The sequence below is a fragment of the Scyliorhinus torazame genome, chromosome 20, assembly GCF_047496885.1.
Source record: "Scyliorhinus torazame isolate Kashiwa2021f chromosome 20, sScyTor2.1, whole genome shotgun sequence".
In the NCBI taxonomy this organism is placed as follows: Eukaryota; Metazoa; Chordata; class Chondrichthyes; order Carcharhiniformes; family Scyliorhinidae; genus Scyliorhinus; species Scyliorhinus torazame.
The window spans coordinates 3,028,194-3,046,619 of record NC_092726.1 but is presented as its reverse complement, the minus strand read 5'-3'; the positions used below and the strand labels follow the sequence as shown (position 1 = coordinate 3,046,619).

At 56.5% G+C, this 18,426-nt stretch overlaps 1 protein-coding gene across 1 annotated transcript in view; it reads right to left on the bottom strand.

Moving 5' to 3' along the window:
* The window catches only part of LOC140396820 (docking protein 2-like), a 56,020-nt gene extending 40,166 nt beyond the window's left edge, over positions 1-15,854 (bottom strand). Inside the window, exons 1-3 of the mRNA XM_072485575.1 lie at positions 15,649-15,854; positions 9,223-9,522; positions 6,749-6,866 (exon numbers count right to left, since the gene is read on the bottom strand). Of these exons, the coding sequence (XP_072341676.1) occupies positions 6,749-6,866; positions 9,223-9,522; positions 15,649-15,708 (478 nt within the window). The 5' untranslated portion in view covers positions 15,709-15,854. The remainder of the gene's footprint in view (positions 1-6,748; positions 6,867-9,222; positions 9,523-15,648) is intronic.
* Between the last annotated feature and the right edge of the window lie 2,572 nt (positions 15,855-18,426).

The window sequence follows — 18,426 nt, the reverse complement described above, 5'->3', positions numbered from 1 at the left end:
CCACGCGGGGCAGCGAGCAAATGGGGGGTGACGTGATCACGTCCCACCCAGGTGACCCAGGAGGTTGATTTGACCGTGCGGCTGTCCTCCACCATTCACTGAGGGAGGAAGAGTTCAGGGGGGATTCACGAACATCTGGCACCTCAGATTCCTCAGTGCCCCGAAGGTGGCACCTCCAATTGAGACGTCAGAGTCCGGGCAGGAGAGAACACGCTCTGCTCTCTGCCTGAAGGGGAAGGAGCTCCCCAAATCTCCGACTATCAGAGTTCCAGGATGTCCATTGCTTGTCAGTGGCGAGGGTGGGAGGGGGTGGTTTAGGGTACGGGTTTTGCCGTAACATTTCAGCAGAGGAAGGTGCAAGTGGCTGTCATAACAGAACTGGGTAATCCCCCGAGGGCAAACAGTTTGCTCTGGTAAGGGGTGGGGCTGGCCAAACAGCCCTCGCGGAGAAGCCAACAGCAGCTCGACGAAGGGGCCGAATGGCCACCCTCCAGACTGCAGCCACCTTACAATGAAGCACATCTCCCCTGAAGCGGCAGAGCCGCAGGTAAGAACAACCCGGGGGCTTTGCATCTGTGCTCAGGCGAGCCTGATGACAAACATTTTCCACTCTGCAATGCGTCAGTTCCTCTGTGAACTCTGCAGGGTAAGTGGCAGGGCCCACGTGACCAGCGTGGAAGCATCTTTTCTACCCAACTCTGAAAGAAACCGCTTTCTGCAAAGTGGATTTCGAGAAAAATACTAATAAAAGAAAGCTGAAAGAATTGGCATCGAGACGGCGCCTTTCACAACCAGGTCCCAGGGTACGGGGGAAGTGTCACCGCAGGAAAGGCGGCGACCAGTCTGCACACAGGGAACTCTCACCATCGGCAGAGCGACTATGGCCCAGACAATCTGCTTCAGGCTTTTGAAACCTTGTGGAGGAAGGTTGAGGGATGAACATTGGCCAAGGACATGGGGAGGACCCTCCTGATCCCCTTCCAGCAGACTGGTCACCCCATCTTTCGCACCGAGAGGGCGGGGAGGCATCGCTTTCACCTCCCGTGCGTCAGACGGCACCTCTGGCACTGCAGCACTCCCTGAGTGCTGCACTGGGAGCGCCAGGCTGGTCTGGGAACTTGGCTGTCCGGAATAGGGATTGGGTCCATGTCCTTCCGATTCTGCAGTGAGGGCACCACCCCACTGACACACAACTCACGTGCGATGTTAACTATTCTTCTGCCTCAGCCCAGGGGAATAGAATGAACCTCAATGGCCCTCCTGACACCCAGAGTGAGGTGAAATTGTGTCACTGTTGAACTTCTGTTGAATCTTGACTGCAGGACTAGGGGACGTAAGATGTGAACAAAGAAAGAGACAAGTTCATATTGGATCATTATCTTAATTCCATTTACTTCCTTGGAATGATAACTGTTCCAGAGTCTGTCCTTTCCAATTCACTTCTTTCCCATTGTCTTCACTGTTTGTTTTGGTCGGGGGATTGTTCATTGAGACGGACCTTTAAATCGAGCGGAGGGTGTGCAGAATTCAAAGTTCCAAATAGCTTGGGACACAATGCTCTCAAGTTTTGTATTTGGGAAAGGAAGTCTCAGACTTCCTGGCAGCCAGCAGATACGGTTCTGAATGGTGGGCTGGCGGCCAACGGGTTGGCCAGGGGACGGTGTACTGCCTGTGGCAACAGACAGCGATTGGTTCCTGCCAGGTGGGGTTTTCCAGAGAGAGGAGCACCTCGAAGTAAGAAGCTGTGTTTCCTCCCTGCCTCTCTCTCTCTCTCTCTCTCTCTCGGCCACTGACTGCCTGCTGTCTCTATGAGTCAACACTGACCATCTTTACAAGCTGGAGGAACATATAACATCCGACTGACAGCCTAAACCGGTCGAAGAAACCAACTGGAAGATATGGCTCTGAAGTCAAAGATCCCAATCTTTTATTTTATATCATCACTATTTTCTTCCCTCTCCACCACACTTTGCCTCTATGGAGGGGCTGGTTTAGCACAGTGGGCTAAACAGCTGGCTTGTAATGCAGAACAAGGCCAGCAGCGCGGGTTCAATTCCCGTACCAGCCTCCCCGAACAGGCGCCGGAATGTGGCGACTAGGGGCTTTTCACAGTAACTTCATTGAAGCCGACTTGTGACAAGAAGCGATTATTATTATGGTTTGTGTGTGTGTGCGTGTGGCCTTAAATCCACTTTCCTGTCTGCCCTCCCCCACAACCCTCAGTGTTCTGCCCAGAGCACCAGGGGGCCTCCGATGGCCTGGGAGATCCCCCCTCCCACTCCCCGCCCCGCGGCCTGGTGGCGATACACTTAGTCCACCTCTGCGTGGACCAGTGCTAGCGAATCGCATGCCGACCATTTAAATGAACCCCATAGCTCACTTATTTCATAGAGTTTTCATAGAATGTACAGTGCAGGAGGAGGCCATTCGGCCCATCGAGTCTGCACCGGCTCTTGGAAAGAGCACCCTACCCAAGATCAACACCTCCACACCCTATCCCCATAACCCAGTAACCCCACCCAACACTGAGGGCAATTTTGGACACTAAGGGCAATTTATCACGGCCAATCCACCTAACCTGCACATCTTTGGACTGTGGGAGGAAACCGGAGCACCCGGAGGAAACCCACGCAGACACGGAGAGAACGTGCAGACTCCGCACAGGCAGCGACCCGAGCCGGGAATCGAACCCATAGCTAACCACTATGCTACCGTGCTGCCCTTACACTTAAATATGTAAATTTGGATCACGTCCAGTCAGGGCGAGGTACAGATCCCGACGTCCTGCCAGATCGCGTTAGACACCTTGTGAGAAAGGCCCCTCGCGAGATTTAACAGCCTGGTCACACGTCACCGAGTCAGGCAGGACGAGGCCGGTCAGTGCCACCCTGAGAGTCTGTGATCAAAGGACTCCCGGGCAGCCAGCTCTCAAGGTAGAAGGTTCTGCATTTCTGTTGCACCTTTCACCTCAGGATGCCGCAGAGCGTTTTCCAGCCAGCCGGGCCCAGGCAGCGTTGTAATGGAGGAGGCCTAGAGGCTCATTCACACACGGCATGTCCACAAACAGCAATGTGGTCACGACCAGCTCGTTTGTTTTGGTGACGCAGATGGAGGGATAGATATTACACGGAATGCTGGTGATAACTCCCCTGCCATTCTCCAAAGGAGCCTCGTGACGTCTTCTCAGCCCACCGAAGAGGGCAGGCGGACCCCAGTTTATTGGATGGTCCAAAAGGCAGCAGTTCTGACGGTACAGCACTCCCTCAGTACTGCACCTGGGTGTGCCGCCGAGATTTTATCCACTGATCCACTGGGCTACAGGCAGATACCGGGGCCCAGCTGGCCTCACTTTACAAGCTGCCCACGTTTCAGGATTCCCGAGGGCCGGGCAAGTGTGAAAAGCCCTTTTTCCAAATGTTTGGATGGTATGCTCTTCGCATTAAATCGGAATCGTCATAAACCTCTCTCTTCCCGTCACGTTGCGTCCCTGTGCAATGATCTAACTTATCAACTGCTCCCATGATGGGAACGTCGAGACATTTATCAAGTAGCAAGAGTCAATTCTGCCCAGAGGAATCTCCTCCAAACCGCCGGGCCGGGACCAGGGTGAGCCACAGCATGCTGCTCCCACAAGGGAGGGAAGGCCAAACAGATCCTCCCGTCCCAACAGCTCTGCAAAAAAGAAGTCCCAGAGGACAAACTCCAATCTCAAGGAAGAGTCGGGAGGAACTGAATCCTCCCCAGGATACACAGTCTGCCCAGGCACGCATTCGTACACCCAAATTTACAAAAACAAAACAAAATGAGTCTCCCTCCACCCATCACCCCACCCAGGCTCCGCTCACCTTCATTAGTAACAAGATAAGGGGTGTGAAAATAGTACCCCCGCCCCTCAGGCCGCCCCCCCCCCCCCCCCCCGCCCCCCCCGAGCCTGCGCGCAGAGTTCCCGCCGGCTGTGACCAGGGGTGGTCGTCGCCGGCGGGATTTTGCCTTTTCAGAGCGGCCACTCGGCCCGTCCGGGCTGGAGAATCGGCGACCCGGCCACGTACAGCGGCCCCCGCCCGGCCCCGCGTCAGCGCCATTGGCGTCGATTCTCCCCTCCACGGAGAATCGCGTGCCGGCCTCGGGGCCCGGTTGCGGGGATTCTCCGGCCCCGGGCTGGGAGAATCCCGACCCGGATATCCTGTGCTGCGGTGCATCCGGTCTCAAATCAAGATTACTAAAGCGTGTCAGCCGATCTTTAAACTCAGTCGGGAACTCGTCTCCCACTCCCCTCCAGGGACCGGGCTCCCGGCCCCTCCCCCCTAACCCCGTCACGATAATCCACACGCCGTGGATCGCGACGTCTCGAGGGCCGGCCCTCACCGGGAAAAGTGCTCCCTTCCCAATGTAAGAACGTTCCTATGTGTTTCCGCCTTTCACACACGGAGCCCCACAGAGCCCAGATCTTGATGCAGGAAACATTCTCAATGAGGGCCAACGTCCGGAGGCACCGCACTGCCGAGGGGAAGGCCTGCTCCCCAGCACCACCGCCTCAGCAAGCTGGGTCCCAGCCCAGCCCAGCCCAGCCCAGCCCAGCACAGCCCAGCCCAGCCCAGCCCAGCCCAGCCCAGCCCAGCCCAGCCCAGCCCAAGCCAGCCCAGCCCAGCCCAGCCCAGCCCAGCCCAGCCTAGCCCAGCCCAGCCCAGCCCAGCCCTGCCCAGCCCAGCCCAGCCCAGCCCAGCCCAGCCCAGCCCACGCCCACCGCCACGGTCACACAAGGGGTTTCTGCAATTTATCTCAGCTTCTCTTTGCAATACACCAGTCCGGATCCTCCAGGGACACAGCGCCTGACGTGTATCCCAAGAAAAGGCAAATATGAAGTGTGCTGGGACCACAACTTTTCACAATATACATTAATGATCTGGAAGAAGGTACTGAAGGCACTGTTGCTCAGTTTGCAGATGATACAAAGATCTGTAGAGGGACAGGTAGTATTGAGGAAGCAGGGAGGATGCAGAAGGATTTGGACAAGCTAGGAGAGTGGGCAATGAAGTGGCAGATGGAATACAATGTGGAAAAGTGTGAGGTTATGTACTTTGGAAGGAGGAATCTAGGCATAGACTATTTTCTAAATGGGGAAATGCCTAGGAAATCAGAAGCACAAAGGGACTTGGGAATCCTTGTTCACGATTCTCTTAAGGTTAATGTGCAGGTTCAGTCGACAGTTAGGAAGGCAAATGCAATGTTAGCATTCATGTCGCGAGGGCTAGAATACAAGACCAGGGATGTACTTCTGAGGCTGTACAAGGCTCTGGTCAGACCCCATTTGGAGTATTGTGAGCAGTTTTGGGCCCCGTATCTAAGGAAGGATGTGCTGGCCTTGGAAAGGGTCCAGAGGAGGTTCACAAGAATGATCCCTGGAATGAAGAACTTGTCGTATGAGGAACGTTTGAGGACTCTGGGTCCGTACTCGTTGGGAGTTTAGAAGGATGAGGGGGAATCTTATTGAAACTTACAGGATACTGCGAGGCCTGGATAGAGTGGACGTGGAGAGGATGTTTCCACTTGTAGGAAAAACTAGAACCAGAGGGCATAATCTCAGACTAAAGGGACGATCCTTTAAAACAGAGATGGGGAGGAATTTCTTCAGCCAGAGGGTGGTGAATCTGTGGAACTCTTTGCCGCAGAAGGCTGTGGAGGCCAAATCACTGAGTGTCTTTAAGACAGAGATAGATAGGTTCTTGATTAATAAGGGGATCAGGGGTTATGGGGAGAAGGCAGGAGAATGGGGATGAGAAAATATCAGCCATGATTGAATGGCGGAGCAGACTCGATGGGCCGAGTGGCCTAATTCTGCTCCTATGTTGTATGGTCTAATGCACCAGGATAAAATACAGCATTACAAGATGAGCAGAGTCAGAGCTCGTGAAACCGCAGCCGCTCGCAGTTAGACAGATATATGATCAACAGGGGAGTTCTTGGCACTGTCAGCCTGGTACCATGGCACTTCCAGCCTGGTACCATGGCATTGCCAGATGGGTACCATGACCCTGCCAGCCTGGCACCATGGCACTGCCAGCCTGGTACCATGACACTGCCAGATGGGTGCCATGGCACTTCCAGCCTGGTACCATGGCACTTCCAGCCTGGTACCATGACACTGACAGCCTGGTACCATGGCACTGCCTGCCTGGTACCATGGCACTGTCGGCCTGGTACCATGGCACTGTCAGCCTGGTACCATGGCACTGCCAGTCTGGTACCATGATACTGCCAGCCTGGTATCATATCACTGCCAGCCTGGTACCATGACACTGCCAGCCTGGTACCATGGCACTGTCAGCCTGGTACCATGGCACTGCCAGTCTGGTACCATGATACTGCCAGCCTGGTATCATGACACTCCCAGACTGGTACATGACACTGCCAGCCTGGTACCATGGCACTGCCAGCCTGGTACCATGGCACTGCCAACCAGATAGCGGAGTCGTTCTCGATGCTACAGGCGCTGAGCAAAATCCGCTATACCCACCCAAAACGGGATTCTGTTTTTGGCGTGTTAAATCGTGCCCTCAACGTTGACCGGTTCGGAGATTTCTCCGGCATTCCAGTTGGATTATGTCGGTGACTCAATACGTTCTGCCCCCCCCCCTCATTTCAGACTCTGATAGAAGGGCAGACACCTTCTCTGCGTTCATTTATTGAACTCTTTCACAAGAGGGGACGTGAACGATACACGGCAGATGGAATGAGTGAAGCCCCTTACCTGCCACTCGAGTGCAGTACAGCGCGTTCTCCTCCATCGCCAGCACATTATTCGTCCCCTTCTTTGACCACTGCTTACCATCGTTCTTACTGAGCGTGGGCCAGTCACCCCAATTCATCTGGAAGATAATTAACATCAGCAACATCCTTCAATGCAGGCCCCGCTCCCTCCATCCTGCACTCCATCCATTCCGTCCCTCTGGCCCCGTCCTTTCCCCAGCTCTGCTTCACCGACCTCCACCCGAGCGGTAAATTATAGCCCTAACCCCAACTCGGAGCCAACGTTCAAAAGCGGCCCAGACCTGAGCATTAGGAACGCAGGACTCCGGAACAGGAGGAGCCATTCATGGAATCCCTCTTGGAAGGAGGCCATCTGACCCATCGAGTCTGCACTGACCCTTTCAAAGAGCCCCCCACCTCCACACACACCCTCCACCCTATCCCCGTAACCCAGGAACCTTTTTGGACACGAAGGGCAATTTGTCACGGGCAATCCACCTAACCCGCACGTCTTTGGACTGTGGGAGGAAACCGGAGCACCCGGAGGAAACCCACGCACACACGGGGAGAACGTGCAGACTCCGCACAGGCAGTGACCCAGCGGGGAATCGAACCTGGGACCCTGGCGCTGTGAGGCAGCGGTGCTAACCACTGTGCCACCGTGCCGCCCAATTTGCTGAGGAAACTGACAGCTGTGTTTTCTCGGTCCCACCGATTTATGAATTCGGCTGGATTCTTTTCGTGCGACCATGGTGAGGCATTCCCAGCCTGCCTCGTTCATCGCGTCCCCAAGCTCTGGTGCTATTTGTCGATGCAATTACCCGTGGCAAAGCCAACTGGTGGCTTGCGATGGGTCGCTGGCCCTGTCCCTTTAGCTGAACAACTCAAAGGTGACTTAAATCAGCATAGCTTGCTGATCATTAAAAAAACTCATCAATAGCACAGGTCAGAGGACAATTGTCACCGCTTGTCAATCTCAGGCTCCAGGTCAGCAGAGGTTCCCCTTACCCGTGTTTCTTTTGTCATTAATAGTTCCCATAACGACTTGGAAGATTGGCAATTAGATGTCAAAGGAAAATGCCGCAAGGCAGTCTCCCACAGATTATGCTCGCAGTGAGCATGGGGAAGGTTTGTACCTTGCTGCCAATTCCTCTGTCTAATAGATCACGCAGCAGTAGAATCTACAGGTTCAGTGGTGGGAAATTCAACAGAGGCCAGGAGTTGTCAGGTACATCGGAAAAACACAGACCGTTTATTATTCACTGAAAGGTTTCCAGCGACAGAAACGCACAGCTGCATGCCCGGTGACCCATCCCAGCCTCTGACATGCCTTCCAACAACTCGTGGGCAGCAGGGCGGTGCAGTGGTTAGCACTGCTGCCTCACCTCGCCAAGGACCCGGGTTCCATTCCGGCCTCGGGTCACTGTCTGTGCGGAGTCTGCACGTCCTCCCCGTGCCTGCGTGGGCTTCCTCCGGGTGCTCCGGTTTCCTCCCACAAGTCCCGAAAGACGTGCTGTTAGGTGGATTGGCCGTGATCGATTGCCCTTTGGTGTCCGAAGGTTAGGTGGGGACAGGGCGGGAGAGTGGGTCTGGGGTGGGGTCCTCTTTCGGAGGGTCAGTGCAGACCCTACGGGCTGAATGGCCTCCTTCTGCACTGTAGGAATTCTATGATTCTATGAACTCCACAGCGAAGACGAAGAGTTTTTCCCGTTGCTCCACCATTAATGGCCAAGGTGCCCACTCTGCCTGGGGCCCTGAGCTCTGGAGTTCCCTCCCTAAACCCTCTGCCACTCACTCTTCCTTTTAAAATGCTCCATAAATTCTACCTCTTTGACCATGTATTTGACAGTCTGGCTTAATGTCTCCACGATGCCGGGTTTTGTTTGGTAATTCCTGTCCGTAGCTGGGAGCAGTTGCCTGTGTAAAAGGCGCTCTAACAATACAGATTGTCGAATCACCCTGGGTTTGGAAGGCCCTGGGTACTGCTGAGGTCGCAGTGGTTAGAAAAGTGGGTACGGACAAGGTGGCGAGGGAACGATTCCTCACTCGAGCAGGTGAGTCCGAAACGAAGGGCCAGGATTGTGGAAGAAGAACAAGACCAGTCAAGGGTAGCTGCGGAATGTTCAAGCGCCGGCCTGGGGCATTTGCAACAGGATGGATATGGAATCTGCCAAACTATTTTACAGGCATGGACTTCAATCTGTGGAGTTCAGGAACAGAGACAACACAACTGTGAGGCAGACTCAGTGAGCTGAATAGCTCCGAACGAAGCCATACTGCTCTCCGTTCCCACTTCTTCACAGATTCACAACAATCACCGAAATAGTCGGAAAACTGAACTGCAGCCTGAAAATTTCAACTTGTTGCAATTGCGCTCTGGATGACCCGTTCAGTTTGGGAGCCAGCTAGAAATATCTGAAGTTACCTGAAAGGGAGAGGACAGCAGCTCAACATCAGAACCAAGGGGAGTCTTACCGGGAAAGCCAGTTCGCACAGGCTCTGCCTCCAGTCGTCATATTCCGACGAGTCGATGGCGAAGACGAACAGCTTTTCAATTGTTTCCAAGTGGAGCGACTGGCATTCATTCGGGCAGCTCTCGCTCGGGGCCTCGGTGATGCGGATGCAGTCGCTGAGCTTTATGACCTTTTTGTTCTCCGTCTTCCTGGTCCCTTGCCGTTCGGTCATGCTGGTGGCCTCCTTGAACTCGAAATACTCCAGGCGGGCGATGGAGCAGGTGCTCTCGTCGTAGAGCAGAACCCAGACCTTCTTCCATTTCTGTCGGGAGAGAGGGAGGAGCCAAGCCGTTGACATACATACTAAATTCACACTGCCATTCAGCCCATCACATTTACCTGCACTGGCTTTTTGAAAGAGTGTTCCCATTAGTCGCACTCCACCACTTTCTGCTTTTCCCTGTTCAGTTATTTACCCAGCTCCCCTCCGGAGGTTCTTATTGAATCTGCCTCCATCGCCCTTTCAGACAGCTCGTTCCGGATCGCAACAACTCGCCACGTCAAAATAAACTCTCCCCCCTCGCCCGTCTGTTTCTTCACTCTGTCTCGTAGAATCCCCGCAGTGCAGAAGGAGGCCATTCGGCCCATCGAGTCTGCACCAGCCCTTGGAAAGAGACCCTACTTCAGCCCAACCCCCCCACCCTATCCCCGTAACCGCACCAAACCTTGTTGACTCTAAGGGGCGATATATCACCCCTTCGGCCTGCCCACCCAAGCTGCACATCTTTCGGGACTGTGGGAGGAAACCGGAGCACCCGGAGGAAACCCACGCACACACGGGGAGGGTGTGCAGACTCCGCACAGACAGTGACCCAAGCCGGAATCGAACCTGGGACCCTGGTGCGGTGAGGCAGCGGGGCTGTCCCAGGACTTCTTCCTGCAGAGAAGTTTCTGAGACATTTGGCCATGCTCCTTGTTTCCCAGCTTTCAGAGCTGTCACACCGATCATATATATTGAGCGGATCGATAATTCCAAGTGCTGTCACCATTTCTGCGTGGGCACATGGGGCAGTAAGTCCCAGCAACAGCACGGAAACAACAGACCAGATTATCTTTCTGTTAGCTGGTGCTGGCTGTGGCGAGGTGAGGGGCGCTAGGGGAATGCAGCTTCACGTCAGCCTTGGCCGATGAGGCAACGCTCCTGCGTCAGCGGGGCACAAGCCAGAGTGGGGTTTAAACCCAGAACCATTCTGACTCAAAGACGGAAGGACAACTGACGGAGCCAGGGCTGAGGCTGAGCCACGCTCCCCTCTGTGATGCCAGCTACTGGTGTTCCTATTACTGTTTTATTAACACACTGACAGCAATAACTAACACATGTCCAACTTCTCTGCCACATGTCCACAGTCAAGGGTTTACCCCCCATTTATTCCCACTTCTGTTCTGCTCAGCAGACATTGGGACAGGATTGTTGGGTGAGTACATCGCCAGCGGAGATTAACCCTCTCCACCCCATCTCTAATTTAAACACCCTTGTTTACAAATCCCTCCAAGGCATCGCCCCTGCCTACCTCCGTCACCTCCTCCAGTCCTACAACCCTCCAAGACAGCTGTGTCCTCCCGAAACATCTCTGCTTTTAATCGTTCCGCCATTGGGCGGCCGTGCCTTCGGCTGCCTGGCTCAAAGGCAGCACGGTAGCACAGTGGTTAGCACTGCTGCTTCACAGCGCCAGGGTCCCGGGTCAGATTCCCGGCTTGGGTCACTGTCTGTGCGGAGTCTGCACGTCCTCCCCGTGTCTGCGTGGGCTTCCTCCAGGTGCTCCGGTTTCCTCCCACAAGTCCCGAAAGACGTGCTTGTTGGGTGAATTGGACATTCTGAATTCTCCCTCTGTGAACCCGAACAGGCGCCGGAATGTGGCGACTAGGGGATTTTCACAGTAACTTCATTTGAAGCCTACTTGTGACAATAAGCGATTTTCATTTCATTCAGTGTTAATGTAAGCCTGCTTGTGACACTGACAAAGATTATTGTTATTATTATTCCCTGGAATTCCGTCCTGAAACCCCTCCACCTCTCCTCCTCTCTCTTCGTCTATCGGATCCTCCTTCAAAACCCGCCTCTTTTACCAAACCTTTGTCCAGCTCTCCTGACATCTCGCTCATGATCTGTCCCAGATACTTCTCAGATTAAGCCAGGCTTAGAATCGACAGCAGGGAAACACTCCATTCTACCCAACTGCTCCCTCCTGCCGCTGATACTCCACCTCACCTCACCCCACCCTAACAGCACATGAGGAAAGATAAGAGAATCTGATTGATTATCGAGAGGGGAATTCATTCCAAAGTAGAGCAGTCCTGCTTGAGTTGGACAGGGCGTTGGTGAGACCCCATCTGTAGTATTGCGCACAGTTTAGAGATGTACGAGGCACGTTTTTTACGCAGAGGGTAGTGGGTGCCTGGAACTCGCTGCCGGAGGAGGTGCTGGAAGCAGGGACGATAGTGACATTTAAGGGGCATCTTGACAAATACGTGAATAGGATGGGAATAGAGGGATACGGACCCCGGAAGTGTAGAAGATTGTAGTTTAGTGGGGCAGCATGGTCGGCACGGGCTTGGAGGGCCGAAGGGCCTGTTCCTGTGCTGTACATTTCTTTGTTCTTTGTTCTTTTGGTCTCCTTGTTGAATGTAAATATGTTGGCAGGTTTACGGTTAAGCTCAGTTGGCTGGACGGTTGGTCCGTGATGCAGAGCAATCCCCCCGTGCCGGCCGAGGTTATTCATGCAGGCCCCGCCTTCTCAACCTCGCCTGAGGTGTGGTGACCCTCCGGGTAAATCACCACCAGTCAGCCCCCCCCCCCTCACAGGGGAAAGCAGCCCCCCCCCCTCCCCCCCCCACAGGGGAAAGCAGCCCCCCCGCACAGGGGAAAGCAGCCTGTAGCCATCTGGGACTGTGGCGACTCACATCCGAGACTAATACTAGATCCGGGCGGGTTATCCTTTGGGGTAAGGTTGTCAAGGCAGGGGCTGTATGGGCGGGAGTTTCGAGAGTAACAGATTGAAACATATGAGATCCTTCGGGGTATTGACAGGACGGATGTGGAAAGGACGGTGCTAACTGTGGGAGAAACTGGAACGTAGGGTCACTGTTTAACAATAAGGGGTCACCTAATTAGGACAGAGAGGTGGTGGTGACTCTCGGGGACTCCCTTCCTCAAAGGGCAGTGGAGCAGAGCCTGTGAACATCTTTAAGGCAGAGGTGGAGAGATTCTTGATGAACAAGGGGTGAAAGGTTAACGGGGGTCAGCAGGAATGTGGCGTCGAGGTTACAATCAGATCGGCCGTGATCTCATTGAATGGCGGAGCAGGCTCGAGGGGCCGAGTGGCCTCACTCCTGTTCCTGATGGGTATGTGATGCACGATCAATTAGACTCGAAGACGAGGTTGTATCATAACTGAAGGCTTTAATCGACTAGATCTGTTCCCCAGCAGCTTCGGTACGGAATGGGGGCTGCTGGGGCGGCACCGGTTCTTATACCCCGCCTGTCAGGGCGGAGCTACGTACCAACAGCTAATGGTAAACTCCTAGGTTTAACCAATGGTCTACAGCCTCTTGGGTACCGCAATACCTGATAGTACCACAGTATGTCCATCAATTGCTTTCTTCGAGATGTGTCCACCCAGCTTCCCCTTCCCTGAAGTGCTTTTCACACACTTGGCAGCAGTTTGAGGGAGCGCCGTGGCAGCGCGAGACTTTGCTTTCTTTGTCAAGGATGCAAAGTTCTTGAATGTTGACCTGGAAGCAGACGACTTTCATCGCCATGGCATTTGCCAACCAAATTTAGTTCAATTCAATTCAACATTGCGCCTCTTGGCTGTTTGAACATCTGCCCAGCGATGAACAATACTTTCCCAAATTAACCCGATTAAGAATGGTTCGTCGGGTAAGAAGGTTTTGGGAATTAGAATAAACCTGCTTCGATAGCATCTTTCCCTTCAAACACTCCCCACACTGAATTACGCAAAAAACTCTTTGCCTGGTGACACAAATAGCCTGGCCCAGCGCGAAGGCCGGTAAAATAAATAGTACTGAGGGAGTGCCGCACTGTCAGAGGGTCAGTACTGAGGGAGCGCCGCACTGTCAGAGGGTCAGTACTGAGGGAGTGCCGCACTGTCAGAGGGTCAGTACTGAGGGAGTGCTGCACTGTCAGAGGGTCAGTACTGAGGGAGTGCCGCACTGTCAGAGGGTCAGTACTGAGGGAGTGCCGCACTGTCAGAGGGTCAGTACTGAGGGAGTGCCGCACTGTCAGAGGGTCAGTACTGAGGGAGTGCCGCACTGTCAGAGGGTCAGTACTGAGGGAGTGCCGCACTGTCAGAGGGTCAGTACTGAGGGAGTGCTGCACTGTCAGAGGGTCAGTACTGAGGGAGTGCCGCACTGTCAGAGGGTCAGTACTGAGGGAGTGCCGCACTGTCAGAGGGTCAGTACTGGGGGAGTGCCGCACTGTCAGAGGGTCAGTACTGAGGGAGTGCTGCACTGTCAGAGGGTCAGTACTGAGGGAGTGCTGCACTGTCAGAGGGTCAGTACTGAGAGAGTGCTGCACTGTCAGTGGGTCAGTACTGAGGGAGTGCGGCACTGTCAGAGGGTCAGTACTGAGGGAGTGCCGCACTGTCAGAGAGTCAGTACTGAGGGAGTGCTGCACTGTCAGAGGGTCAGTACTGAGGGAGTGCTGCACTGTCAGAGGGTCAGTTCTGAGGGAGTGCCGCACTGTCAGAGGGTCAGTACTGAGGGAGTGCCGCACTGTCAGAGGGTCAGTACTGAGGGGGTGCCGCACTGTCAGAGGGTCAGTACTGAGGGAGTGCTGCACTGTCAGAGGGTCAGTACTGAGGGAGTGCCGCACTGTCAGAGGGTCAGTACTGAGGGAGTGCCGCACTGTCAGAGGGTCAGTACTGAGGGAGTGCTGCACTGTCAGAGGATCAGTACTGAGGGAGTGCTGCACTGTCAGGGGGTCAGTACTGAGGGAGTGCCGCACTGTCAGAGGGTCAGTACTGAGGGAGTGCCGCACTGTCAGAGGGCCAGTACTGAGGGAGTGCCGCACTGTCAGAGGGTCAGTACTGAGGGAGTGCCGCACTGTCAGAGGGTCAGTACTGAGGGAGTGCCGCACTGTCAGAGGGTCAGTACTGAGGGAGTGCTGCACTGTCAGAGGATCAGTACTGAGGGAGTGCCGCACTGTCAGGGGGTCAGTACTGAGGGAGTGCCGCACTGTCAGAGGGTCAGTACTGAGGGAGTGCTGCACTGTCAGAGGGTCAGTACTGAGGGAGTGCCGCACTGTCAGAGGGTCAGTACTGAGGGAGTGCCGCCCTGTCAGAGGGTCAGTACTGAGGGAGTGCTGCACTGTCAGAGGGTCAGTACTGAGGGAGTGCTGCACTGTCAGAGGGTCAGTACTGAGGGAGTGCTGCACTGACAGAGGGTCAGTACTGAGGGAGTGCCGCACTGTCAGAGGGTCAGTACTGAGGGAGTGCCGCACTGTCAGAGGGTCAGTACTGAGGGAGTGCCGCACTGTCAGAGGGTCAGTACTGAGGGAGTGCTGCACTGTCAGAGGGTCAGTACTGAGGGTGCCGCACTGTCAGAGGGTCAGTGCTGAGGGAGTGCCGCACTGTCAGAGGGTCAGTACTGAGGGAGTGCTGCACTGTCAGAGGGTCAGTACTGAGGGAGTGCCGCACTGTCAGAGGGTCAGTACTGAGGGAGTGCTGCACTGTCAGAGGGTCAGTACTGAGGGAATGCCGCACTGTCAGAGGGTCAGTGCTGAGGGGGTGCCGCACTGTCAGAGGGTCAGTACTGAGGGAGTGCTGCACTGTCAGAGGGTCAGTACTGAGGGAGTGCCGCACTGTTGGAAGGACCTTTTTCATAGAATACAGGTGTCCGAGGCCCCATTTGCCCTCTCAATTGGTCACAAAAGATCCCACAGAATTATTTTCAAGAATGTTCAGAAGCAAGAGTTAGCCGTATCCAACATCACGTTATAGAGATTTATCATCGCTGCTTGCTGCACCTTGCTGTGTGCAAATTGGCTGCTGCGTTTCCCTCGAATACAACTTGCAAAAAGTCCTGGCGTGACGGAGTACTCTGTGATGTGACAGGCACAGTCGAAAGGCCAGACAGCTCAATGTTCCTGGCCTGCAAGCTTGTAAATGCGACACATTTCACCAATCGACCTAGCAAGAATTTTACACGAATGTTTTACACTTTCAAACGCCCAGGTGCTGAAGGAGGGAAACTCGACAGTATAACCCCCAGCAGCTGCCTCAAAGTGCCAAATAAAACCAGTCTCCAACCACCCTCCCCCTCCCCCCCCCCGGCCTCACCCCCCTCCACCACCACTGAACGCAAACTCAATACCCCAAATCTCCCCCACCAGCAATTGCAGAGGGTGTTTCAGAAAGCCCCTTCTTACCTTTCCAAACGTCTGCTGCAGCTGGATGTGAAAGACCCCCTGCTTTATGGCCTCTTCCATTTCGCAAGGTACATCCTCCTGTGCCACAGTGCGATCGGTTCTGAGATGTCAGCGAGCCCGAGTTCAGGCTGTGTGGTTTCGCTCGGTGCTCATCGCCGACGTCAGCTGCCTGTCTCACCCTGTGGGGCGGTCGCCACAGGCAAACACCCCTTGCTCTCCCCGGCCCGTGCCCCTTAAACCTCGCTGCTCGCACCCGCTCCACCCCCTCGCTCCCCCCCCCCCCCCCCCCCCCGCCCCGAGACGCAGGGCGCTGGCAGAAGCAGCAAATGGCGAACTGGTACTGACGGCACGTGGAAGGGGGCGAGAACAAGGGAGTCACCACCACGGGGAGCGGTTGAGGTGAACGATAGATACGCTTGATACGTCTCTCATGACCAGCAATCCTCCTGTCACTGAATCTCGCCTGTCACCTGCCCTGTCACAAACCTCCCTGCCCTTCCTCCCCCCTCCCCGAGACTGTCACAGACCTCCCTGCCCTTCCTCCCTCCTCCCCGAGACTGTCACAGACCTCCCTGCCCTTCCTCCCCCCTCCCCTGCCCTGTCACAAACCTCCCTGCCCTTCCTCCCCCCTCCCCGAGACTGTCACAGACCTCCCTGCCCTTCCTCCCCCCTCCCCGAGACTGTCACAGACCTCCCTGCCCTTCCTCCCCCCTCCCCGAGACTGTCACAGACCTCCCTGCCCTTCCTCCCCCCTCCCCGAGACTGTCACAGACCTCCCTGCCCTTCCACCCCCCTCCCCGAGACTGTCACAGACCTCCCTGCCCTTCCTCCCCCCTCCCCGAGACTGTCACAGACCTCCCTGCCCTTCCTCCCCCCTCCCCGAGACTGTCACAGACCTCCCTGCCCTTCCTCCCCCCTCCCCGAGACTGTCACAGACCTCCCTGCCCTTCCTCCCCCTCCCCTGCCCTGTCACAGACCTCCCTGCCCTTCCTCCCCCCTCCCCGAGACTGTCACAGACCTCCCTGCCCTTCCTCCCCCCTCCCCGAGACTGTCACAGACCTCCCTGCCCTTCCTCCCCCCTCCCCTGCCCTGTCACAGACCTCCCTGCCCTTCCTCCCCCCTCCCCGAGACTGTCACAGACCTCCCTGCCCTTCCTCCCCCCTCCCCGAGACTGTCACAGACCTCCCTGCCCTTCCTCCCCCCTCCCCTGCCCTGTCACAGACCTCCCTGCCCTTCCTCCCCCCTCCCCGAGACTGTCACAGACCTCCCTGCCCTTCCTCCCCCCTCCCCGAGACTGTCACAGACCTCCCTGCCCTTCCTCCCCCCTCCCCTGCCCTGTCACAGACCTCCCTGCCCTTCCTCCCCCCTCCCCGAGACTGTCACAGACCTCCCTGCCCTTCCTCCCCCCTCCCCGAGACTGTCACAGACCTCCCTGCCCTTCCTCCCCCCTCCCCTGCCCTGTCACAGACCTCCCTGCCCTTCCTCCCCCTCCCCGAGACTGTCACAGACCTCCCTGCCCTTCCTCCCTCCTCCCCGAGACTGTCACAGACCTCCCTGCCCTTCCTCCCCCCTCCCCGAGACTGTCACAGACCTCCCTGCCCTTCCTCCCCCCTCCCCGAGACTGTCACAGACCTCCCTGCCCTTCCTCCCCCTCCCCTGCCCTGTCACAGACCTCCCTGCCCTTCCTCCCCCCTCCCCGAGACTGTCACAGACCTCCCTGCCCTTCCTCCCCCCTCCCCGAGACTGTCACAGACCTCCCTGCCCTTCCTCCCCCCTCCCCTGCCCTGTCACAGACCTCCCTGCCCTTCCTCCCCCCTCCCCGAGACTGTCACAGACCTCCCTGCCCTTCCTCCCCCCTCCCCGAGACTGTCACAGACCTCCCTGCCCTTCCTCCCCCCTCCCCTGCCCTGTCACAGACCTCCCTGCCCTTCCTCCCCCTCCCCTGCCCTGTCACAGACCTCCCTGCCCTTCCTCCCCCTCCCCGAGACTGTCACAGACCTCCCTGCCCTTCCTCCCCCCTCCCCGAGACTGTCACAGACCTCCCTGCCCTTCCTCCCCCCTCCCCTGCCCTGTCACAGACCTCCCTGCCCTTCCTCCCCCCTCCCCGAGACTGTCACAGACCTCCCTGCCCTTCCTCCCCCCTCCCCGAGACTGTCACAGACCTCCCTGCCCTTCCTCCCCCCTCCCCTGCCCTGTCACAGACCTCCCTGCCCTTCCTCCCCCCTCCCCGAGACTGTCACAGACCTCCCTGCCCTTCCTCCCCCTCCCCTGCCCTGTCACAGACCTCCCTGCCCTTCCTCCCCCCTCCCCGAGACTGTCACAGACCTCCCTGCCCTTCCTCCCCCCTCCCCGAGACTGTCACAGACCTCCCTGCCCTTCCTCCCCCCTCCCCTGCCCTGTCACAGACCTCCCTGCCCTTCCTCCCTCCTCCCCGAGACTGTCACAGACCTCCCTGCCCTTCCTCCCCCCTCCCCGAGACTGTCACAGACCTCCCTGCCCTTCCTCCCCCCTCCCCGAGACTGTCACAGACCTCCCTGCCCTTCCTCCCCCCTCCCCGAGACTGTCACAGACCTCCCTGCCCTTCCTCCCCCCTCCCCGAGACTGTCACAGACCTCCCTGCCCTTCCTCCCCCTCCCCGAGACTGTCACAGACCTCCCTGCCCTTCCTCCCCCCTCCCCTGCCCTGTCACAGACCTCCCTGCCCTTCCTCCCCCCTCCCCGAGACTGTCACAGACCTCCCTGCCCTTCCTCCCCCCTCCCCGAGACTGTCACAGACCTC